Source organism: Salvelinus sp. IW2-2015, linkage group LG2 (genome assembly GCF_002910315.2).
Source record: "Salvelinus sp. IW2-2015 linkage group LG2, ASM291031v2, whole genome shotgun sequence".
NCBI classification, from domain to species: Eukaryota; Metazoa; Chordata; class Actinopteri; order Salmoniformes; family Salmonidae; genus Salvelinus; species Salvelinus sp. IW2-2015.
Window position 1 is genome coordinate 27693061 of NC_036839.1, and position 25434 is coordinate 27718494.

The 25434-nt window shown below is 40.7% G+C and overlaps 1 protein-coding gene across 1 annotated transcript in view; it reads right to left on the reverse strand.

Moving 5' to 3' along the window:
• The window catches only part of ttn.1 (titin, tandem duplicate 1), a 167479-nt gene extending 145342 nt beyond the window's left edge, over positions 1–22137 (reverse strand). Inside the window, exons 1-38 of the mRNA XM_070448227.1 lie at positions 21925–22137; positions 19113–19216; positions 18660–18863; positions 18281–18568; positions 17845–17942; positions 17349–17575; positions 16820–17102; positions 15030–15272; positions 14808–14912; positions 14078–14347; positions 13751–13816; positions 13374–13632; positions 13195–13264; positions 12839–13045; positions 12610–12752; positions 12319–12509; positions 11147–11374; positions 10799–11040; positions 10473–10693; positions 10219–10383; positions 9895–10063; positions 7928–9627; positions 7352–7633; positions 6881–7147; positions 6474–6746; positions 6116–6379; positions 5752–6012; positions 5324–5584; positions 4938–5201; positions 4592–4852; positions 4244–4504; positions 3903–4163; positions 3672–3813; positions 3394–3562; positions 3063–3294; positions 2560–2844; positions 2349–2474; positions 2005–2193 (exon numbers count right to left, since the gene is read on the reverse strand). Of these exons, the coding sequence (XP_070304328.1) occupies positions 2005–2193; positions 2349–2474; positions 2560–2844; positions 3063–3294; positions 3394–3562; positions 3672–3813; positions 3903–4163; positions 4244–4504; positions 4592–4852; positions 4938–5201; positions 5324–5584; positions 5752–6012; positions 6116–6379; positions 6474–6746; positions 6881–7147; positions 7352–7633; positions 7928–9627; positions 9895–10063; positions 10219–10383; positions 10473–10693; positions 10799–11040; positions 11147–11374; positions 12319–12509; positions 12610–12752; positions 12839–13045; positions 13195–13264; positions 13374–13632; positions 13751–13816; positions 14078–14347; positions 14808–14912; positions 15030–15272; positions 16820–17102; positions 17349–17575; positions 17845–17942; positions 18281–18568; positions 18660–18863; positions 19113–19203 (9268 nt within the window). The 5' untranslated portion in view covers positions 19204–19216; positions 21925–22137. The remainder of the gene's footprint in view (positions 1–2004; positions 2194–2348; positions 2475–2559; positions 2845–3062; positions 3295–3393; positions 3563–3671; positions 3814–3902; positions 4164–4243; positions 4505–4591; positions 4853–4937; positions 5202–5323; positions 5585–5751; positions 6013–6115; positions 6380–6473; positions 6747–6880; positions 7148–7351; positions 7634–7927; positions 9628–9894; positions 10064–10218; positions 10384–10472; positions 10694–10798; positions 11041–11146; positions 11375–12318; positions 12510–12609; positions 12753–12838; positions 13046–13194; positions 13265–13373; positions 13633–13750; positions 13817–14077; positions 14348–14807; positions 14913–15029; positions 15273–16819; positions 17103–17348; positions 17576–17844; positions 17943–18280; positions 18569–18659; positions 18864–19112; positions 19217–21924) is intronic.
• Positions 22138–25434: the final 3297 nt, after the last annotated feature.

A 25434-nucleotide genomic window follows, 5' to 3' on the forward strand; every position in this document is an offset into this window, starting at 1 on the left:
TAACATAGGTTACATCCATATTGTCAACATCTATTTTGCAATGATGAAAAAAATCTGACATGCTTTGGTTTTGATGTGATCATACAGTGAATTCCGTCTCTTGGGATGCATGTAGTAAATTGAGCACATCTCTCTCTCTTTTCACATTTAAGTCAGTGTACTTGACAACCTGTTTCTTAGCACATTTGTCCATGAGCTATCATTTTATAATACATTTTTCTTGTTGTATAGGGCAGTATGGGAGCTGTGTGAAATGTGGAGTTGACAAGAACGGCCAATAGTTGGAAGCAGTCTGAAATGTGGAGTTGACAAGAACGGCCAATAGTTGGGAACAGTGTGAAATGTGGAATTGACAAGAACGGCCAATAACGGCCAAGAGTGCATATTGGTGGTAAGGACCAAAGCATGCAGTTGCCAACCTTTCATCACTGTGCTGCATTCAGCGTCTCCGGCTGAATTGACAATTTTGCAAGTGTAAACGCCCCCTTGCTTAGGACCAACGTTCATAACATTTAAGCAGCACAAGGGCCCCTTGTGTTTCAGAGAGTAAGAAACGGACTCTTCGACAATCAACCGATTGTGTAGCCAAATAACAAACGGAGTAGGGATTCCCTTTATAACGCAAAAGAGAGACACGATGTCTCTAGGTTTGGCAAGGATTTCTGGGGGCAGTGTCACAAGGAACTCTGGGTAGGTGGCACCAATGTAATCACATTCGTATTCTCCATAGGGTATAACATCAGGGTAATACTCATGGCTTATCTGCCTTTGAGTTCTTTGTGAGAATGGCGGTAGAGGTCCAAGACTCTGTAAGGACTCCTGCTTGTCTTGGTCAGAGGGCTTTTTAGACGACTCCCTGTCTGTCTTAGAGTCTTTATTGACAGAATCGGAAGGGATGGGTGTTTCGGCTTTGGGATTCACATCTTTGGCTGGGTGAGAATAAAGTTAAGGGAGATTTATTAGGTATTAAGAACATCAGTCAGAGGACATCAGTAAGAGGGTATCTTAGATCTAAACACTGGGAGTTAGTAAGATGGGGAGATGGTGTTAGGGGCATGCTTTGAATGGGGGGGAAAAACTATACTTACAAAATAAATATGTTATTACATTATATTCCAATCGGTTACAATCTAAAGGAAATATTAAAAGTTTTAAAGGTTTTACAAAAGAATCAAGCGGAATGGAGGTGAAATGGACCAGAGAGTGGAAATATTAAATAGAAACTGTATCCACCTTCAACTGTGAGTTGTGCCGAAGTTCTGTTATCTCCATGTTTATTTTTTGTGGTACAGAGGTATGTCCCTTGGTCGCCAAGCTGAACATTGAGTATGACAAGCAACAGCACACCTCCATTTTGGGTACGTTTCACCCTCTCTGTGTCTGTGAGGTTCCTTCCATTATGATCCCACACTATTTCAGTAAAGGGTTGTCCGTCGAACGAGCAGTTGAACTGAGCCATCTCACCACTTTTGACTTTGACGTCATTCATTTTCAAGAGCAACTTAGGGCTTCTAGTGATGCTCATTTCAGAATTCTCAACAGTGGTCACCTCAACCATCTTTACTGATGAAGATGACATCTCAGACACAGTCTCATAGGTCTGTACACTGTGTGATCCACTGACATCCACTGACTGGTACCCTTCTGAATACATTTCCATTTTATGACTGATCATTGTTCCCCCAGTGCTTGACACACTTTGCCTAGCTACAGATTTCATATTTTGATCTGGGAGAATTAGAAGAGTATAATTTGGTCAACAATCAACTGCTATCAAAATGAACCCGTACTATGAGTAAAGGAAAATGTAATACATTTGAAAACAGATTATCCCCCAGGGCAATATGAAGATAAGGAGAAAGATCAATTGAATCATACAAGTACATGCATAGAGCAAAAATAAGTTACAGGACAAATAGTATCTATTCTCAACCTTAAACAATACAAAAGCACACTTAAATTGAACATACAGAACTAACTATGTTCAATAAGACTTTTACTCACCTTCAAGTGCTAGATATCCCGCGCAAGTGACCATTCCTGCTGAGTTTCTGGCAACACAGGTGTATTCCCCTTCATCCTCGGGGTACACTCTGGAAATCTCCAGCTGGCAGGTGTCATCGAACTGAGACATCCTGAAGGCATCGGACTGTCGGATCTCTTTCTTGTGGACGTACCAAGAGATCTTTAGATCTATCAAGAGAAAAGTTTGGTTAACGTCAATAGTATTAATAATACAAGATTATTAATGCTACTTTTTTATGAATAATGCAATACTAATATTATTTTAATTTAACAGTTTCGAGAACAAAGTAAGAGATAGGCCTAGTGGAAGTCGAGATAGATACCTTCACCAGAGATTCTGCACTGGAACCTAGCAGCCTCTCCCTCATTGACTGAGGTGTTGTTCATTGGTGTTATGATCACAGGCTTGGACAGTGGAGATCCAGTGTCAGGAGAAACGACTTCTGAAACTGAAATGTAAAAAATCTGGCTTTTTTTCATTTTTCATTAAGAGGTTATTTCAGTTCTTTATATGTGATTGTTTTTTCACTTTACCTTCCACATTGAGTGGTGCTGAGCTGGTGGCAAGCCCAACGTCATTCTTGGCCTCGCAGTTGTACAAGGCTGCGTCCTCTGGGAAGACTTCGATGAGAAGCAGAGTGTGCTCATTTCCTTCACGCAGGAACTTGCACTTGAAGCCAGGGGAGAGAGCCTGGGAGTTCTTGTACCAGAACACCTGGGGCTGGGGGACGCCAGTCACTTCCACAGAGAAGCGAGCAGGTTTGCCGGCCTCCACAGACAGGGCCTGCATGCCGCGAATTATCTGAGGTGGCTCAGGGACTAAATTATGGGAACAAACAAATACATTTGATGAGAAGAAAGGAAGGAACACCAAGCTTAGGGAAAATTGGGAAGTTTTTAGTTGTTGTGATTTAGCTGTGATTTAGTTGTTTAAATACATCCTGAAATCTGAATGGTTGTAAAAACATATTTGAAAATTGCATTATTATTTCAGTGTGACTTTTGTTATTGGGAGTTAAAAGAGAGCAAACACTTACTATTGACATGTAGAGTCACCACGACCCTGTTCTTGCCGGCGATGAAGGTGTACTCCCCTGCATCACTTCTATAGGTTTCAGAGATGGTCATGCGATGGACCTTTCTAATGGCAATGTAGTGGAGCCTATCGTCAAGGTTGAACTGGATCTCAGCACCGTTCCTCAGCCAGCGACCTTCAACGTCATCCTCACTGACTTCAAACTCAAACGACGCTTTTTGTTTCTCAACAACCTGAAAATAAATAATATAAATGTTCATATTAACACTGATAATTTATTAACTATTCAGTTTTAAACTGTCCTCCTTCAATGTAATGTTATCCGTATTCACCGTGAATTCTTTCTCCTCGGGTTCTGTGATGTGGATGTCACGCCCCTCCACGGTGAGATGAGCCTTTGACATGCTTGCACCAGCGACCACAGAATACTCTGCAGCATCAGACAGGCGGACTGACTGGATCATCAGACGGTGCAAGAATTTCTCAGTGGAGACTTTGTATCTGTCAAGGCATTTTAGAAATAACACTTAAGATACAGAGGAATCGTTCAAATGTAGCATTTCACAGGAATCTCACAGGAATAATATACAAATAAATGAATGAGACGTACCTTTCAGACATTTCCAGCTCCTGTCCATCTTTCATCCACGTCACCTGAGCATTAGGCTCAGAGATCTCACATTCAAAAGTGGCCCTCTTCTTCTCTGTGATCTTGATATCTTTGATGTGCTTGGTGAATTCAATAACGCGTGCTGTGAGAGAGCAAATACATTAATGAACAACAGAAAAATTACTTTCATGATTAATATTTAGAAAGGGTCTGGATAAAAAGAAAACATACCATCAACATATAGGCTGGCTGTAGTTGCAGCAGAGCCAGCAACAAACTTGTACTCTGCACCATCACCAAAATGAACATTTCGGATGGTGAGAGAGTGAGTTAGCTGTTTGGTGCGGGTCTGGCATCTGTCAGTGGAGCGAATCTCAACACCATTCTTCAGCCACTTGTAGGTGATGCCCTCATAGTTGACATTCACTTCAAATGTGATGGTGTCTTTCTCCTGTGCATTGAGGTCTTCCAGCATGGAGGTGATCAAAATGGCTAAGGAAAAAACAATGTCATTAGTGTAAAAGACCTATGTGATAAAAATGATTTCAAGTACAGGTTAGTTGAAAACTTACGGCTAACTTTCAGAGTTGCAGAGACTCTGTCATTTCCACAGACAAAGGTATATTCTGCAGAGTCTTCACTGCCAGTGTTCATGATCTTGAGCTGGTGAAGTTTGCCCTGCACCACAATCCTGAACTTTTCACTCATTTCAATCTCCACTCCATTCTTCAGCCAGGTGGATGGGACATTGAAATGTGACACTTCGCATTCAAAAGTGGCCACCTGGGTCTCTGGGACTTCAATGTTCTTGATGGGTTTTGTGACACGCAGAGCTGGAGAGAACGAACAATAATGAATAGATCGAAAATACATTTAATGTGTGGGTTGAGTCATCTATTTGTTCACGTGTCAACACTTACATTCAACATATAAATGAGCACTGCACTGCACATGTCCGACCATAGCAGTGTACTCTCCTGCCTTTTGGTCATCCACATTCTGGATGATCAGCTTGTGAGCTTTTCTCTCAGACAGCATTTTGATGTTTTCACTTGGTTTAAGCTCAACGTTATTGAACATCCATTTGATAGGGATGTCATCATGAGACAGGCTCAGCTCAAAAGAGGCAGTGGCATCCAATAGTGATGTCACATCTTTAGGCTTCTTCGTTATAGTAATAGCTGAAAAAAAGATTGAGAGTCAAAACTTTCAAAATCTTAAGTAGACAAACATTTGCAATTTGTCGCCATAAAAATATTAACTTACCCTCAACATTCAATCTGGCATTAGCAGATAGTTTTCCAAGTTTGAATCCATAAACTGATTCATCGTGTATGGTGCAGTTCTTGATCTTCAAGGTGTGGACCATGCCATCAACGGTGACTTCATATTTCTCACTAGGTTGGATCTCTACACCATTCTTAATCCATTGTGAGCCCTTCACATTCTCATGGGTGAGCTCCAGAATGAATGCTGCTTCTTGTGTTTCAGTGACGGTTTGGTTCTTCAGGGTCTTCTTGACTTTCACAGCTATGAAATCAAACACAAACATGACATAACAGCAGGCATATAGTAATCATATAATAGTCATATATTAATGCTAACACCAGTTGAAAATAAGTTAACATTTCTACTCAGGAGGTAACACCTACCCTCAACTCTCAGGTTTGCTGTTGTCTTGGAGTTTGCAATCTGGTAAGTGTATTCACCGATGTCCTGGGGTCTGGTGATGACAATAACAAGACGTCTGACAGCTCCATTTTTCTCACTCCTGACATTTTCACCAAAGTTACAAGGCTGTCCATCCTTCAGCCACTTGCCCTCAGCAGTTGGGTTGGCCACCTCACACTCAAATTCAGCTGTCTGAGAGTCAGCCACAATGATGTCATGCAGCGGTCTGGATATAGCGCCACCTGGGAACACAAATACATTTGGATTTATTTCCTCCAATTGGGTAACTGCACTAAAAAGTTTTTACATTTGGTAGGTGAATGGTTGTTGTAATATCCAACTGAACTTTTACACCATAACTTGTATATGTTTACAGTGTAATGCACTTTTTTGACAAGAGTTATCTTACCTGACACTGTAAGCTTTGCGCTGGATATCTGTTCACCAGCAGCGAATGTGTATTGCCCCTCTTCATCCTTCATGGCATTAATGACAGTCATACTGTGGTTCTTGCCCTTGGTCACTATCTTGTACTTGGAATCATTTTTCAGATGTTGTTTCTTGAAGGTCCAGATACCATCAATGCCAGGGTGTGACACCTCCACATTAAATGTGACGTGCTGTGTCTCTGTGCAAACTTGATCCTCCATTTGCTTCACAATTGAAATTTCTGTAAAAAAAAGTTCAGTACGTTTTAGTTGGATAATGTCTGTAACTGACAAAAAGTATTGTATGAAGTTATGTTGCATTTAATCACTTGTGCAAAAGCTTACTTTGGACCATCAGTTTACAGCTAGAGTCAGCTTTGCCAACACATAGCTTGTAGGTTCCTTCATCAGAGGCGAAGGTCCTATTGAACACCAGACGCTGCTTGGATCCCTTTGGAACAATCTGGATTCTCTCACTGGGTATCACAAGCTTGTCATTGTGGAACCACTTAATTGAGCTAATATCTGCAGCAGAGATTTTAGCCTCCATAACAGCCTTGGTGCCCTCAACTGATGTAATATCTTTGAGTGGGGCCAAGATGCTAATCGCTGTAATACACACAGAAAAAGACAACACAATAAGGCATAGTAGATAAGGAAATACTAAAAATTAGAAAGTACAGTATGAAATCAAATCACTTACTTTGAACAGTCAGCTTTGCAGTGGTGGAAATGTCCTGAGCAGGAACTACAAAGGAGTACATTCCACCATCAAGCCTGCCTGTATCCTCTATGAGAAGTTTATGGATGAGCTTGTCAATAACCATGTGGATGCGATCCGAAGCTTCAATGGCAACACCATTCTTCATCCAAGTGCCCTCAACATCTTCTTGAGAGAATCGCACCTCAAACTGGCTTATGTCACCCTCACAGATTGTCATATCAGAGAGGGGATGCAACAGGGTCACAGGGCGCACTAAATGAAGAGAGATTGAAGTAAGATTTGATTTCATGCAACAACACATGTTAATAGGTCATGAAAAAACTATCTGCAAGCATATTCTTTTTGTCTTTCATCTAGATAGAAATCCTCATCCTTACAACACTCACGTTTCATTTTCAGGGAGGCACTAGTCTTGAATTCACCCGTGGTGAATGTATATTTTCCCTGGTCCTCTTTCTTTACATCTTTCACAGATAAACTGTGGCGTCCACGGCGGGAGGAGATGGCATGCTTGCTGCTGGGAGTGAGCTCATTGTTCTCAAAATGCCATACACCTTCAGCATCCTCTCGAGACACTTCACACTCAAACTCCCCAGAGTAGGTCTCAGGCACCTCAATGTTCTCCAGCCTCTTCACAATTGACAGTGGAGCACCTGTATAATGAGAGCACTGTTAGTATATCTATTCCAGAAAACAAAGAGTGCATTTACTGTTGAAAAAGGACAAGTTTCCCACAGATTAAGCTGAGTCCTTCACCATTGAACCTGCCTTTTAGTCTAGGACTAGGTTTAATCTGTATCTGGGAACCCAGTCATTAAAGTTCTACTTGTACACCAGTGGTAAGAAAAACTGCCAACCTTCCACATTGAGTCTGGCAGTGGTCCTGATGTGGTCATCTTCAATAACAGCACAACTGTATTCTGCATCGTCCTTCATGCTGATAATCAGTACAGAAAGGAAATGAACCTTTCTGTCTGAGTGCATCCTGTATTTGTCTCCAGAGAAAATCTCAGCATTGTTCATCAGCCATTTGACTTTAACAAAAGGCTCATTGGTCTCACACTCAAAGGTCGCCATGGTTTCTTTCTCTTTCACGTTGGTTTCTTCTAGTTCTTGTGTGAAGGTGATGACTGTCTTTGCTAAAAGGATGAAGATGGTATAATGTGAGTATCAGGGATGCCGTGATTCATACAGAATATCAATTACACACATTGAAATTAGGTTTGATATCTAGGTTTCAGATTGCAATAACTTAATAATGTCCACTAAATGATGATCAATGGCAGGTTATTTAATTTTTTTGCTTACAGTACCTGGTACTAATGAGGCCCGGCCCTGAAACATTACTACTGTGCATCTTGTGTCACAAACTCAGACAATAGGCTACTAATGCTATGAACAATGTAGAAAAATTACTGAAATTATTACTTTACCTTGCACCAATAAGAATGCATGGCTTGAAGTCTCTCCAGCAATGTTCATGGCTTTGACCATGATGCTAGCAGAGTCTTCTGCTGTGACCTTTTTGATCACTAATTCACATACGTTGTCTTCAGGCCAGAATGAGTAAATGCGATCTGTTTTCTCCAACAGAATTCCATTCTTGAACCACTGGCACTCAGGGTCTGGTCTACCGGTAACTCTGACTCTGAAGTGAACTTCTTCCATCTGAGACACGGTCTGACTAGCAATGCGTTCAATGATCTTTGGAGCTTCCATGCTGGGAGAGAGCTTTACTCTCTCTGGTTTAATTGAGGGAACATGAACCTTGCGTTCCTCCTCTTTTTTCTTCTCAGCCTCAGACAACATTTTTTGATGGTGAAGCAGTTCTTCCTTCCTCTTCCTAAGCATATCCTCATAGGACTCATCCTTCTTACGAGACTTGAGCTCCACAGCAGTGATGGCTTCATAATAACCTTCCTCTGTCCTGCGCTTAAATTTGCCCTTCAACTCGTCTGTCTCCTCTGTGGCTTTTGAATGGATGACTCTTTCGGTCTTCTTTAGTTGCACTACCTCTTTAGTTTCTTTGATGGCAGTTGGTTTTTCAACCTTAACCACATCAAAGGAAACTCTGCCATGTTCAGCCATGGTGCTAGGCTCTGGGGCCTTAGGCTCTGGTGCACGACGAAGAATAGATCTGAAGTCCTCTTTCTGTGTGATCTCCAGCTTCACCAGATGCTCAGCTGTGCCCTCAGGGTTCTCTGCTAACACTTTGACATCTCCTGCATCGTATGACTTGATATCGATAATCTCAAGATAGTAAATGCCATCATAGCGAAGTCTCATTCTCTTGCTCTTGCGAATGAGCTGCCCATTGAGGTACCAGTTGACCTTAGGTGTAGGATAACCAGTTACTCTGCAACGGAACCTTGCAATTTCACCTTCCTGCACATTTGCATTCTCAGGAAGAAGGACAATTTCAGGCTTTGTCTTCTCTGAATACTCATCTGCAGTGACTCCAGAAGGACCTCCTTCGTGAGCCATGCGCTCCATCTCATCAATTCTGTGTAGTCCCCTCCTGCCCTCAGGTAACTGAGTTTCCTCCACCATGCTCTTCTCCTCCTTTACAATCAGTGTAGCCGAGGTCTGATCGGCACCAAACGTGTTAGTGGCTCTGCAGGTGATGACACCACTGTCTCTGGCATAGGCAACTTCAAAGTCAAGACTACAGTAGCCAAATTCATTAACCATACGCAACCTGTTAGCAGCTGCCAGGGGTTTGCCATCAAGCAACCACTCAACCACCATAGTGGGATCACCAATAGGGGTCAGTCTGCATTCAAAGTGGACAACACCAGAATGCTTCAGCCTGACAGAAGTCAGCTTCTTCTTAAACTGCGGTTTCTGCTGCTTGTCCTTGTCATATAGGTCAGCCTCCTCCCACTGCTCTTGACCATAACGGAGATGCAGGGATTCCAACTCTGGAGCTGCAATTTCCTTGGCCTTGTATGTTCCCTTGGGAATAATGAGTCTCCTCTCTGGTGCAGGTTCAGCAGTTTCCACCTCAATGTTGACCCTGCAGCGAGTGGTATCTCTTCCAGCTTTGTTAATGGCTGTGGCTGTGTACCAGGCACTATCAGTGCCTACTGTTTGGGGGATCTGGAATTTGGCCTCTCCTTTGGTGCCTTCAATCCTGAAATATATACATGTGTATAACATTTCAGTCATTTGGTAGACACTCTTATCCAGAGCAACTAGGGTTAAGTGCCTTGCTCAAGGGCAAATCAACCGCTTTTTCACCTAGTCGGCTCGGGGATTCGAACCAGTGACCTTTTGGTTTCTGGCCCAACACTCTTAACTGCTAGGCTACTGTAATGTATCTGAATAGACTCAGAATATTCAACATGTGAGGTCAATACACTAACTGCATTTTAACTCATGATATGGACAAGACACTCACTTGATATTTGGGTGCTTCATTGGGGAGATGATGTCACTGTTTTTCAGCCAAACAATATCAGGCAGGGGGTTTCCGATGGCTTTGACTGCCAACTCAACCAGAGTGCCTTTCTTGACACTGATGTTCTTCAACTTCTCAATAAACTGGGGTCTGATCAGGTTTTCTTTGGCTGTAAATGTAACAAAGATCAAGCACATATAAATGAATGGAATAAAAATAAATAACAAATAAACAATAGATTCATATCCTGAAATATTCACTGGAGCACAAATTAAAAGGTGCCCCTTTTCCTGAGCCAGTCACATATTTCAAATGGAGCCTTACCATCAACTGTAAGTGTCATGGAGACAGAGGTCCTTCCAGCTCTGTTCTGAGCGACCACGGTCCACTCTCCAGAGTCATGGGGCATGGCTGGAACCACAATCAGTGACGTAGTTCCATCTTCCTTCACCACTATCTTGTGGGTGTAATCATTGACAACTTGTTGTCCTGAAAAGAACAAAGAAAGGAATAATAGTTTAATATTTTATTTTATAAATCATATCCTAGACGATGTATCATGTTTTCACATCACTTACCATTGTGGAACCAGAAAGTGTCAGGCATGGGTCTACCAACTACTTTCAGGTCAAATCTGGCAGTCTGCCCTTCAGCACACTTGAATGACTGTGGCTTCAAGACAAACACAGGCTTGTACAGTCTCTCCAGCTGACTCTCATCAGTGTCATCAAGTCTGCGAGCAGGAGAGCGTCCGGGAGAGCGACCGGGAGAGCGGCTTGTAGAGCGTGGGGATGTGGACCTGAGCAAATAAACACAGAAATGAAAAGTTCTTATGATGGCTTTATGATTAGGCTATTAAGCAGCTACATCACTTACATGTGGGATTCATAGCATAACATCTCACCTCATTCTCTGCATTGCCGGTGACTCAGGCATCTGTGGAGCTTCTGCTCCTGCAGTGGGCACCACGTACAGTTTCCCAGAGCTTACAGAGTTGCCCTTCATGTTGCTAGCTAATGCTGTGTAAACACCTTCATCCTCTGGCAGCACCACAGGAAGACGCAGGCTGGCTCTACCATCATGAAGACTCTCCATCTGGTAACGGCCGCCATGATGGATACGCTTGCCATCTTTGTACCATACAATCTTTTGAGAGACAAGAAATGATGGATAAATATATGCAATGTTTCATCTTAACATTTATATAAAGTAGAATGGACACAAAATATAAAAATACATGTTTTCTGACTACCTTGGGTAGTGGAGTTCCTGCCATTTTGCAGTGGAAAGTGACCCCCATTCCTTCCATGATCCTGTAGTTTTTAACTGGAGTACTAAAGGCTGACTGTACAGCCTCACGGTCTGCCACAGTCACCATCTCTTCCCGATCCTCAGTCACAATTTGTTGGTAGGTAATCTGCATGATGCGGACCTCAATCTCATGGATAACCCTCTCCTCAACGACAGTAACCTTGAGTTCCTGTAAACAATTTTTTTTTAAGTAAAGCTATTGAGTGAATTATTGGATTTCCATGGTAATGTAAAAAGACCACAAAAACAAGCCAAATGTCAAAAACCATCTGATGTAGGGTTTAGTGTGAGGTTGATGTAGTGTTTAGTGTGAGGTTGATATAGTGTTTAGTGTGAGGATGATGTAGTAATTTAGGTAAGTTATGTAGTGTTTATGTGAGGTTGAATATTGTGTTTGTGTGAGGTTGATGTAAGTGTTTAGTGTGAAGTTGAATTAGTGTTTAGTGTAGGTTGATGTAGTGTTTATGTGAGGTATGATGTTTAGTGAGTTAGATTTGTATGTTGAAAGGGGTTGATGTTGTTTAGTGTGAGGTTATGTAGTGTTTAGTGTGAGGTTGATGTAGTGTTTAGTTGTAGGTGATGTAGTGTTTAGTGTGAGGTTATGTAGGTTTAGTGTAAAGTTGATGTAGGTTATGTAGGTTATGTAGTGTAGTGTGAGGTGATGTAGTGTTTAGTGTGAGTTGATGTAGTGTTTAGTGTGAGGTTGATGTAGTTGTAGTGTGAGGTGTTGATGTGTGTTTAGTGTGAGGTTGATGTAGTGTTTAGTGTGAGTTGATGTAGTTTTAGTGTGAGGTTGATGTAGTGTTTATGTGAGGTTGATGTGTGTTTAGTGTGAGGTTGATATTGTGTTTAGGTGAAGTTGATGTAGTTTTAGTGTGAGGTTGATGTATGGTTTTAGTGCTGAGGTTGATGTTGTGTTTTAGTGTGAGGTTATGTAGTGTTTAGTGTGAGGTTACTGTAGGTTTTAGATGGTGAGATTGATGTGTGGTTTAGTGTGAGGTTGATGTAGTGTTTAGTGTGAGGTTGATGTAGTGTTTAGTGTGAGGTTGATGTAGTGTTTCGTGTGAAGTTGATGTATTGTTTAGTGTGAGGTGCCTCAGCTGATCACTATACCTGCTCGGAGATGAAGGTGCGTGTCGCTTGGGCCTGCTGAGCCATTCTGTGATGCATGTACATCCTCTGTTCTGTCTCATAGGCACTAACAGCAACAGTTGGTACGTCTGCCACTTTAGACTCTTGCACCATTGTAGTCACTACAGTCTTATATGTCACTTCATGTTTCTTCATGTATTCTTCATATTCCTCTGTAATAAGGGATATACCAACTTTAATAGGAAATACCAATTTAGCGTAAGGCTATAACTCAACCCCGCAAATTTCCTTATAAAAATTCAACCGACTGACCTTCCTCCAGCAGACTGGCTGAGGCAGACTCCTCTCCAAGCGGGTTCTTGACAAAGATGGAGTACTCTCCAGCATCATCAGCAAACGTCATGGAGATCTCCAATTTACACACTCCACTCTCCTTATTGTAGTGCACTTTATATCTAATGGATGGAAATATAATGTAATGTAGAAAGCACAATCAAAAAAAATCAAAATTCAATATTGTGATTGACTAGAAATGTGTCACCTGTATCCAGTAGTAAGGGGTACTCCAGTCTTCTTCCAGATAATGTGGGGCTTGGGGCTGCCTCCGATCTGGCACTCAAAGACAACACTTCCGCCCTCCACCAACTTCTGCACAGTTGGCTTCTTGACAAAGAAGGGAGCTGCTTCCACAGTCTCTGCAACAGCGCTCACCTCCGACATGGTCTCCTCCTTGGCTCCAATGCTAATCCTAAAAGGAAGGTTTAATGATTTAACTATCTAATATCTTGAGCAAGAAATTGTCTACAATCTTAAGCAAAAAAACTATAAATTTGTATGCTTTCAAAGCAAACTCGTAAATAACACATTTGTTAACAGTTCATGCTGTTTTCTACTCACTGATGCTCTGCAGAAGTTTCAACATATTCAGACACAGTAGTGTCCTCTCTGCTCTCAATCTCCTCTGACACTGCAATATAAAGTCAGGTTTAATCAAAGTCAGGTTTAATCAAAGTCAGGTTTAATCATTCCAATAAGGTATAGGTAGACATACATAACATTGTCTTTATGCTCTTTACCTTTGACAAGCAGGTAGCAGGATGTACTGATGGTTCCAGCCTCGCTAGTAGCAGTGCAAGTGAAGCGACCGCTGTCTTCTGCGAAGGCCTCGCGGATGACCAGACGGGCACATTTACTCTCATAAGTGATCTGGAAGTCAATGGAGCTCTCAATTCTGTAGTCCTCTCTGAACCACATGATGCCAGGGGCAGGGTGACCAGTGATCTGACATTCCAGAGTCACAGATTCACCCTCAGTCACAGTCACGTTCTTCAAGCCCTGAAAACAACACACACATGATCAGTAAAATGCTAATCTATAGGTAAAAGTAATGAAAAATAAAATTATATATTTTTTTTTTTTAAGAATGAAGAATGAAAAATATTAAAATACTTACAGCCACAAGAGTAGGTGGCACAGTTGGCTCCTCCATTGGTGATGGAACAACTGCTGTTTCAACAACCTAGGGAATACACACATCTCTGTTAATGTCATACTATTTCTAGCACTATGTGTGTGTGTGCACATTTTTTTTGCAGTGGACAAAAATGTACTTGGACGACAAAAGACAAATGGACTGGTTTAGTTAGAGGGTGTCGTAGGAGGGGAGGTATACAAGGCTGATGTTAAGATTAGTAGCAACTAAGGAGAACTGTTAAGACACTGGAGAGGAGAGGTTCTAACACATGGGGACTAGTATCTGAAAAACACCTGGGTTACAAACCTGTTGTTCCCAGTCCTCATAAATTTGCTCCATGCCCCCTGAAAACGAAGTGCCTATCTGTTTCTGCTGTAACTGAGTGTCGAAATGTGTCTGATATCTGTCTGCGATATCTTTAAACGGAGGCGGGGTCGGCTCTGGCGTCACTCTTGTCGCCACCACAATCTTATGAGATGGAGGCTTGACTGGCTTGATGATCTTTTGAGCAGCATGTGCAGAGGTAGAGGATAACTCTTTCTGCAGTGTGGCAATAGCAGAACCTGCTATTGAAACCTGATCAACCCAAGGAGAATACCATTATCATCACGAATCAGAACAAAACATTATGAACGTCTTGGGTTTGTTTTGTTTAGCCACAAGATGGGGAATCTAAGTTAGTTTGATTAAAGCCTATATGAATGGAGGGGTTTAAAATAAAGTATAAAACTACAGTATGTTAGAGGATTATTCAAACGAATATTACATTATTAGTATAACTATTGATTAATGGTAATAGGAGGGGAGTGATTAAGACCAAAATCAAATATAACAAATCATTATTGTTTAGATTACATGTTGTATTAAGTTCTCATCTGAATTATTGCTACAAAGATAGAAAGTTGCATCTCAGGCAAGCAGGAACCATGTTTACATATGTATAAATATCTACCCCCGATTATAAGATAGACAATTATTGATTTATTTTCTTGTTTCTGTTATGTTGCACTGCTTACCCGATGTTGCCTATGCTTACCTCATAGCTATGGTCAGGTTTAGGAACCATAACTTTTGAAACTGTGAAATGTGGAATTGGGGATGGTGCAAGGCCAGTATCCACTTGAGTGGTAGTTCTTTGCATCTAAAATAACCAATGGAGTTCAGATTGAGTGATTACAACCCCAAAAATAGAACAAATTACTAATTTTTTAATGTTTTTCTTTTTTCTTCTGTTGTCTACTTAAAAGTCACGTCTAACCTGGGAGACATGAATACTCTGTTCAGGAGCAAGGGTTTGAATTGTTGTTTGCATTTGCCCAGCCTCAGTCCTCGTTGAGAATTGTTGCTCAGTAGTAGACAGCATCGTCTGCTGTTTTAAATCAGAATCTATGGTTTCCTCTTCAGCATGACCCCGCTCTCCATGCACAGGCTTCCGAACACGTGCTAGGTCAACAGCAGCAACCACTTTAGCCTTTGCCTCCGCTTTTTTCCCACCCTTAACCTTTTGAGACAACAAGCAGTGAATGTAACACATACAGCACATAGATCATACACATCATCCATGGCAGTAGTAACAACAAAAAGTTGACATAACATAACAAAACATAACATACAAATGAATGTAACAAAACATCTACAAAGAACATGTTGTGTAATTTAACATATCATTGCATCATACTGTGCATTCACAGCAATATTATGAAGTGGTTTAGTCACATAATGATGAGGACTTAGCGCTCAGCAAACCTCTTAAAACATGCCACCAGGAGGTTGACAAAAACAGGACTATAAAGAGAAAGGGATGTAACAAAAGAAATGGGGAAAGTGAGAGAGTAAAATGGAGGAAATATTCATATTTGTTATTTATATATATATATATATATTGTATTTATTTTGTATTTTCTTGTTTATACCTGTGCTTTGTTTTGTTAGACATGTTTGATGTAGAGATGTAAGTTTTGATCATTTTGTATAATGAATAAAAACAAAGGAGGAAATGGGGAGTGATCACTGGTGTGTCATCATCACACCTCAGCTACCTGCTCCTCAGTAGTCACCATCATACTTGAAGCAGTGAAGCTTCCAATATTATCTCCATGTTGGATCTCAGTGTCGACAGTTTCTCCCTCTGCCTCACCAGCCATTTTGACAACTGCTGCCACCACTATTGCCCTGGTTGCTTCATATGGAAACCACATGTTTGACTCTGTTCCATTATTCCACTCCAGCATTACAATGAGTCTGTACTGCTATAGCTCCTTCCACCAGCCTCCTTTGGTGGATATGGAGGGGAGAGGGTTTTATTTCTAATCTACCTGCTCCTGTATTGGTGCTATAAACACAGCAGCAGAGCTTGTCTGTGTGCAGGATCCATCTACAGACTGGGTGTTGCAGCTACGAGCCTGGTCCACCGCTGCTCCCACGGTAGCTACAGCAATCACTTTATCATCCGTATCATGCTGCTGGCGCTTCCATTTGTTAGTGTGATTAGGAAGCAATCAAATGCATGAACATCATATAAGAACATTGAACGAGGAAAACGTATCACATGTATGATTATCAGTAATATCTGTGTAGTAATTTGCTCCAGAACCAAGTGGTAGACCAGCTCCAGAACCAAGTGGTGAACATGTCTGTCAACGAGTCTTAAGACACCATCATCATTCCTATCCTTAAGTTAGAATATCTGTGTAGTAATTTGCTCCTAATTTGCTCCATAACCTTCTGTTATGGATCACAGTAATAACATTGAACAAGGAAAACATCACACTGATGACAAAAAGTTCAACATATCCGTGTAGTTATTTGCTCATTGAAACATTCTGTTGTGTGTAACCATTCAACTTGCCATATTCACATCTATTGAGGCTCTTTTCTCCCCCCGTGCACATTTTGTTTCTTGCCCTAGCCCTACACAAATAATTTGATTCAAATAATCAACTAATCATCAAGCTGGAGGGGCAGGAGGGAGTTTGGGAAACCCTGCAGTAGACCACTAGATGGATCCACTCCCACAGAGTTGAGCGGCCCAGATGGCGATCTCCTTACCTCTCTCACAGCGACACCAGATACAGCAGCACCAGTCGTTTTCAATCCATAAGAGCCCTCCCAGTGCTGCTCCATGTGAACATGGGTGGCAGAAGTCTGGACATGACTGGCACTAGAGGCAGCGGTCATGCTGTAGCTGGACTCTGCCACAAATCCCTCTCCCTGCTTCCATGGTGGAGGCACATCTGGACTATGGGATACTTGTTTGCGTGTGGTCAGTGGGGATTTGACTGGTCTGATTGGTGACACAGACAGTCTTGAGGCAGAAGTGGGAGAGGCAGACCTGAAAATGGAAAACAGGCACACAAACATTATTTCAGAATAGACACAAATGTAAGAGTTTGAAGTCTACTACAATAGCAATGTGAGTCGGTTTCCCAGACCTAGACTAAGCCTAGTCCAGGACTACAAAGCTCTTTGAACGGAGAATCCCAATTGAGCATGCTTTTTGTAGTCCAGTAGTAGACTTAATAGGAGTCCAGGAAACCAGCCCTGTGTTTTCCAATAGGATGAAGATCAAATGTCTTACCTGACAGGGGCCGGAGTGGGCGCCTTGACATGTCTCACAGGTGATGGTGACTGATGACGTCCGCCTGCAACCCTGGCTGCAAGAGATGGTGGTGTTGGGGACTTGGAGGTTGAGGTTGGCTTTGGAGGCACACGTGGTGGGGTCTTGTGTGCCAATGTCTGGGTCACTACACCACCTTCAACACGCATTTCCATCATAGAGCTGGACTGGAAATGTGACTCCACTCTCTGAAATGAAAGAGGAGAAAGTTAGTTGGAGTAAGCAAGGTTTCATATCTTTTATAGCATTTTCTATTGTTGAAGGTATACTTCCCAGTGAGCAAAACTGGTTGAAAAGATGTAATTTCAATGGCGAAACTGATTGAAATTATGTCTTTTCAATGGAGAAACTGATTGAAATTATGTTTTTTCAATGGAGAATTTAGTTTTTCTCACTGGGTTCACTTTTTTTTAAAGCTTATATATGACTTTGGACTAAGACTACAGTAGAATCTTACTCTGGCCTCTCTGGTCTGGCGGGTCTGAGAAGACGTCATCTGAGAAGATGATGACATAATAGTCTTTGTCTTCTTAGCAGGGACTGCTACCTCTTCACCTGGACATTGGAAAATAATTATATCTAGAATTAACATAAATACTTGACATCTCTATATGTATAACTCTATATATATATATAACTTTCTCTCTCTATATATATATATATATACATATATATATGAGCATTTAATCTATTGACACAGCATGAATCCAAAATACAGAAATACTAAATTACATTATTTTACATGTTTTCTTAAATGTTTTTTACTAATGTATTTTAGTTCCAAACATAAATACCAATATGAGTAAGCTTTGGCTCATTCTCTGCTCATCTACCCACATGATTCCTGTTTCCCATCATTAATGATTAAAGTTAAAGGAGTCATGCAGTCTCACCTTGAACCAGCAGTTCAGCAGTGGAGGTAGCCCGTCCGCTGCTGTTTGAAGCATTTACAGAGTAAGTTCCAGAATCCTCTGGGAAGGCTTCGGCAATCAACAAACTGTAAAGGTCTCCTTCTTGAACAATCTGAAAGTCAGCAGAGCTCTGTATCTCAGCTCCCTCTCTGTAGAACTTTACCACAGGTGTAGGGATTCCTGCAACACGAACATCCAGTCTCACTTGGCTTCCTTGTCTCACGGTCATACTCTGAAGTCTCTGAATAAAGTTGGGTGGTGCGGTCTCCACTGTAAGAGAACATTTGTGTTAGTGAGAGTCACACAATAACTGAACCACCAATTAAAACAGATCTCAGGTAAAATAAATACAACATGTCACCTGTAACAAGAAGTTCAGCGGTGCTAGTGGCTTGTCCAGCACCATTGGTGGCTCTCACAGAAAATCTTCCACTGTGTGCGGCTGTCACAGCAGGGATCATCAGAACAGCGCGGCCATCGCTGAACGAGATCTGTGCGCCGGGCAGAGCGGCAGCGGAAAGAACCTGGCCATCACGGAACCAGCTCACCTCAGGAACTGGATTACCTGGAGGTAAAGTTTGTAATTTGTTTTATTAATGATACTGTTGACAAATGTTAATATGTATTCATATAGATTATCTGACGTCTGTTAAGATAAATGTTGCTTGCTTGAATCAATTAACAATTGACTGAGATTATCAATTGGTAGCTAAAGTTCTAGAAACAAGGTCGGTGGCTAGGTCAAAATGTGTGATGTGAATAGAATTGCAGACAACTGGAACTTCGTGACAAGAAAAAAAGAAAGATGTCTTACCACTAACTTGCGCCTCGAACGTTGCGGCACTACCCTCTAGTGCCACAACGCTCTGCAGCGGCTGTGTAAATGTTGGCGCCTGTGTTGACATTGTGGATGGCACCCTGGAAGAAAGACACAACATGAAAACACAGAGTTAAACTACTAATTCAAAATAGCCTACAGCCAATAGGACTACATGTTTATTTATATCATTTAGGCTATTTAACAGGGACATATTCTATATTTATATTATTAGGCCGACACAATAATCAACAATTTAGACAATACTGAGGTGTATTAGTGCCAGATTTAGCTAACAGCTTATTTTAATCTGCAGTCTATACTTTGGTCTCACAACAATACCCATTTGATATCTAGCTGAGTGATATGGTTTTACTTAATACAGTATATGAAGGGTCCGAAACTATCTGAGAGCAGCACAACAGGATATTTTTAGCAGCAGAGAAATGAGGCTGAGGGACTCGTCAGAAATGCTCCCTGCACCTGGCCCAAAGCAGCTTGTCTGTCTGTCAATTCCAGAAATCAGAGGCTCCATGGAGTCTGCATGTTAGGGCCAAACCCTGGCCAAACCCTGGGACACAGTACCTAGTGTCCGCCCAAAGACGAGACAATAACAACTGGAGGCTGACAATCAGTAGGTTGAGAACTAATCGACTCATCAAATGATCAGATGTCAAATCAACTCAGTTAACAGTTAACATGTGGCCTACAATGCCTAGGCCTACAGGCAATTTACAGTGCCACTCTAAACGTAAAAATCTATGTAATTACACAACAGAAATGGCCAAGAGACATGTATGCCTACTTTTTGCATTGATCATTAAATTAACATACCAAACAATTGGAAGTTAACCTATATTTTCCACTCTCACTTCTCCCAGTCATACTACCTTTTTGGGTGAATAGGCCTACACATAATCTATCTGGATCTTTCTAAGAACCATAGGCAGCCCATTTGGGAATATAGAGCTCTCACTAACACAAGTCTGCAATCCATGAAGTCTTTATTTCACTAGAATGTTTAAAATAGATCATAAAAAGTTCAGAATTGCAATTGGCAGGTTCAGAAATGCATTACCATGCATGTAACCATATGAGCAAGATTGGACGTAAATAGCTAGGCTTATTTCATGACATTCACAGGCACCAGTCCTACATTCTAGAAGAATCAGGCCTGGGCTTACATTACAAGTACCAGGTTTCTGCCTACATTATACAATTTACAAGATATCAATATCTAACTTCACCAATTAGACCAAATTTCAGTTGTTATATTCATTTTTTCATTATAATAACAAAATACTATAATTTGTCGGGAATCTCGTGACCTAAACCTCCCTATGTAGGCTTATGTTGTTTGACAAGAAATTAGGATGTAACAATGTTACATAGGCTACATTTTATAACATTTAAACCAATTTACTTCCCCATAGTCACAATTCACAAAACGTTTAGTAAATTCACTCTGAATGTTTTATAAGTTACTCAAGTTAAAATCTGCCCTGGCTCAACAACTTTCTCCATCAGCTCTTATTCAGAAGCAGTCAGATATCCAATATGGAAATGTAATATTCCTCTTTAGAAACCGTCTCTGAGACACTTCCATGCAGGCTGTGTAGGCCTACTTCCATGCAACAGTGAAATGTCAACATCAATATATTAATAAATTATCCCAATTGAATGTCAATGGCTAGGCTATTATCAGCCTGGGATTAAAACATACTAGAGATAAATGTATGTTTTATGTCAAGCAAATGACAAAGGCCAGGTGCACACAAATGTCCCTGTCCACATTAATCTGAGACATTTCTGATCATGACATTGCATCCGTATACTACAACAACAAAATGGATCCAAAACTCCACCAGAATATCTCTTTAAGCTTCAAATTGAGGGCAATGTATTTCTTATATCACAGGCAGCCCTTCTGTAAACTCACTTTGATACCATGGCATTGCTATAACTGAAGTGACACTACCAGACTGTCCCTGTCAGTCAAAATATCAATCAACTCTGTCACTAGGGAGGAACTTTACCTATATCAAAACATTATCCAAAAATACCAAATATCTTCCTTATTTTACATTTACACAATAGGCTATAAGAATTGCTTTGAGAGTATCATAATGTCATGGGTTTAAATGTAGGATAATCCAAGTGATAAAGCAAAAATATTTTACTCCTATGAATTCCTATGGGAGGGCCTGCTCAAATCCCCTGTTTTAGGGGGTTTATGACCACCATAAATACATGTTTTTCCAATACATCAAAAAACTTGGACCATCATGTCAAATGTCATCAGACATTAGCATTCAATAAAAACCTGTACAAAACTGAATTAACTTCAGATATTTCAAGATTGGAATCTGAGCGACAGATATGGCAGTCTCCAAAAATAATCTGTCCCCCGCTTGCTTGATTGACAGTCACCATGTGGCACATAACTGTAGGTGCAACTGATATCCCTGCTGCTGATTCCCTTAAAAAGACATTGCTCCGCAGCTGGGACACCACTCTAATGCTATCAGGGGCTATTCTTGGCTTTCTGAATCATAGCACCAATCCAAATGCACCATAAAGTAACCTTGAGGGATCCAAAACAGCAGTTATCAGCAACAGCGTATTTAATGTAAACATATTTAATTAACAGTAAGTGACAAAGTATTATAAATATTTACAATCAAATATAACAATGTTCATACTGTGGAACCATTCTTGCTAAAACTATTGTTTAGCAACAAACAATGTAAACAATGATTTAAGAAATAAGAAATGTTTCATCATTGATTACCAAGTAAAAATGACTTACTTGTATCCACAAGGGTGCCTTGAACAGATGGGACAGTGCCCAGATGGCTATAGCCTCAGCACCTATCTCTTTATCCAGAAATGTTCCCAGAAAATCCAAGGTGAGAACGGTTGAGCCTCCCAAATAACCCCCCAAAAACAAAACCACACAGTTTCTTAGCTGTGTAGTTCTGTTTTTCTCCTTGCAAATCCCTACACCTGAGGCAAGGCTGGGAATGCTCCAACTGCTCAGAAGTACCAATATGGTTGTTTAACTTTATATACTTGGGGACAAAACAGCATCATCACTTCACTGCCACTCCCCATTGGCCACCCTGTCAGAGGCATCATGGGAAAAGGAGCCATTTATGCAAGCTCACACCTGTCACTCACTCCACACTGGTGGGAGATCAGCGTTTCATTGCTCTTTGTTTGGGTCCTAATATTTACTCTTTCATAAAAGGTGATAATTAATATGGAGTTAACTTAAATCAACTTAACACTTCAGAAGCTAATATTTTATTAATGTACAAAAAATAAGTAACTCTGACTCATTAAATAGCTGGTGACCAAAACGAGAGAGTGGCTGTCCCTGTCACTCAAACTAAAGACGAACCTCGTTACAAGAGGAACAAATTCAATATTTACACTATTAGTCACCATGCTAGTTACATCCCATAGACTTAAACAAATTAAAATATAAACTGTTGGCAATATGTTGGTGTACTGTACCAACATGTACAGTAGACTTAGTGCAGGTTATATGTGTTGATAATTAGTGCCAAGTTAGTAAGACTTGAGTGTTAGATAACTCTAGGTTTTGTAACCTGCTTTGGTAACAACATTGCTTGAAGATGTTCAACATCCATCCTCTGGGAAACATTGAATGTCTTGACCAGTAAGGTTTAGTATGCCAATCATGTTCATATCTAGCTCTGAAATATTTTTGTCGAAATAATTTATTGAAAATGTAACAACTAAAAGGATTGTAACCAACAAGGAAAGGAAAGGGAGATACATAGTCAGTTGTACAACTGAATGCATTCAACTGAAATGTGTCTTCCACATTTAACCCAACGCCTCTGAATCAAGCATATTACATCACGTATACATCTGGACATCCTATTTCTTTTAGAAACTTTGTATATTGAGAAATGACTGTAAAATGACTGTAATATATGGGATCATTCACAATATACTGTAAATTGAAAGCATCCTATTAGAAAATAATGGATAATTCCTGAATTAACTTGGTATTAAACCCAACCATGTACTTGAAAACGTTTTTATTTTTTATTTGACTAGCAAATTGATAGAGAACATTCAATGATCTGGGTGCTAATGCAATGGAGAAGTGAGGGGTGAATGAGCTTTTGAAGCTGGGAACAATAAGGTCACCATGATGACAATAAGCTCGCCATGATGGTATGGCCAGGTTGAGTATTTGTTCAGGACAGGGTTAACAGCCCTACACTTGCTGTAAGATGCCATGGGATATTCAGTAACCACAAGTTATGTTCAATGCCCCACCTTGGCTACACTATTAAAAGAAGAACAAAATAATTTGATACTTTTTTGTAATTAGGACGTCGCCATTTTGCGGGTGTTGGGAAACACCTGAAAAGGTTGTATAGCCTAATGCTTTGTTATGTTTATAATGAGTTTATTTTGGGATATGGTTTACAATGTTTTATACTGTATATTGTATACTGTATTCATGATGTCACAAAATTAAATTGCCATTGCTTGTGATCAGTGACCTTTTTCCCCCTCCCCTCATGTTTTCTCTCAGAAGCACAGAGCACTGTTGGCTGCTCTTACAGTCTGGTCTGGTCCTAGTCAGGCAGCTGCTCTCTTTCACTCTCATCTCGGCTGACTGAAAATAAATTCTATATTTAGGCCTATCAAAACTCTAAGGGAAAACCCAGGGGCAATTGTAAAAATTACAGTAGCTGAATTTGTCGCTGAATTTGTTACTTTCATAGAAAAAGTCACTAGGGTGGTCTGACAAATCCCTAGACCTAGTGACAAAGTTGCACTAAATTGGCAACACAACCAACTCTGTTATAATAATTATACAGCATTATATTTTGGTCCTAGATATTAGGGATATTCAGTAGCTGATTTGCATAGATACAGTGACTTGCGTAAGTATTCACCCCCCTTGGCATTTTTCCTATTTTGTAGCCTTACAACCTGGAATTAAAATAGATTTTTGAGGGCGTTGTATCATTTGATTTACACAACATGCTTACCACTTTGAAGATGCAAAATATTTTTTATTGTGAAACAACCAAGAAATAAGACAAAAAAAAAAACTGAAAACTTGAGCGTGCATAACTATTCACCCCCCCAAAGTCAATACTTTGTAGAGCCACATTTTGCAGCAATTACAGCTGCATGTCTCTTTGGGTATGTCTCTATAAGCTTGGCACATCTAACCACTGGGATTTTTGCCCATTCTTCAAGGCAAAACTGCTCCAGCTCCTTCAAGTTGGATGGGTTCCGCTGGTGTACAGTAATCTTTAAGTCACAGATTCTCAACTGGATTGAGGTCAGGGCTTTGACTAACTCATTCCTAGACATTTAAAAGTTTCCCCTTAAACCACTTGTGTTGCTTTAGCAGTATGCTTAGGGTCATTGTCCTGCTGGAAGGTGAACCTCCATTCCAGTCTCGAATCTCTGGAAGACTGAAACAGGTTTCCCTCAAGAATTTCCCTGTATTTAGTGCCATCCATCATTCCTTCCATTCTGATCAATTTCCCAGTCCCTGGATGGTGTTCTCGGGCTGATGAGAGGTGTTGGGTTTGCGCCAGATATAGCGTTTTCCTTGATGACCAAAAAGCTACATTTTTGTCTCATCTGACCAGAGTACCTACTTCCATATGTTTGGGGAGTCTCCCACATGCCTTTTGGCAAACACCAAATGTGTTTGCTTATTTTTTTCTTTAAGCAATGGCTTTTTTCTGGCCACTCTTCTAAAAAGCCCAGCTCTGTGGAGTGTACGGCTTAAAGTGGTCCTATGGACAGATACTCCAATCTCAGCAGGGGAGCTTTGCAGCTCCTTCAGGGTTATCTTTGGTCTCTTTGTTGACTCTCTGATAAATTTGGGTAGCCTCCCTCCTTGCCTAGTCCATTAGTTTTGGTGGGCGGCCCTCTCTTGGCAGGTTTGTTGTGGTGCCATATTCTTTCTATTTTTTAATAATGGATTTAATGGTGCTTAGTGATGTTGCAGACTCTGAGGCCTTTCAGAACAGGTGCATATATATACTGAGATCATGTGACAGATCATGTGACACTTAGATTGCACACAAGTGGACTTTATTTAAGTAATTATGTGACTTCTGAAGGTAATTTGTTGCACCAGATCTTATTTAGGGGCTTCATAGCAAAGGGGGTGAATACATATGCACGCACTGCTTTTCCGCTATTTTTTTTTGTTGAATTTTTTGAACCAAGTTATTTTTTCATTTCACTTCACCAATTTGACACCAGTCATGTCCATTACATGAAATACAAATTAAAACCCATT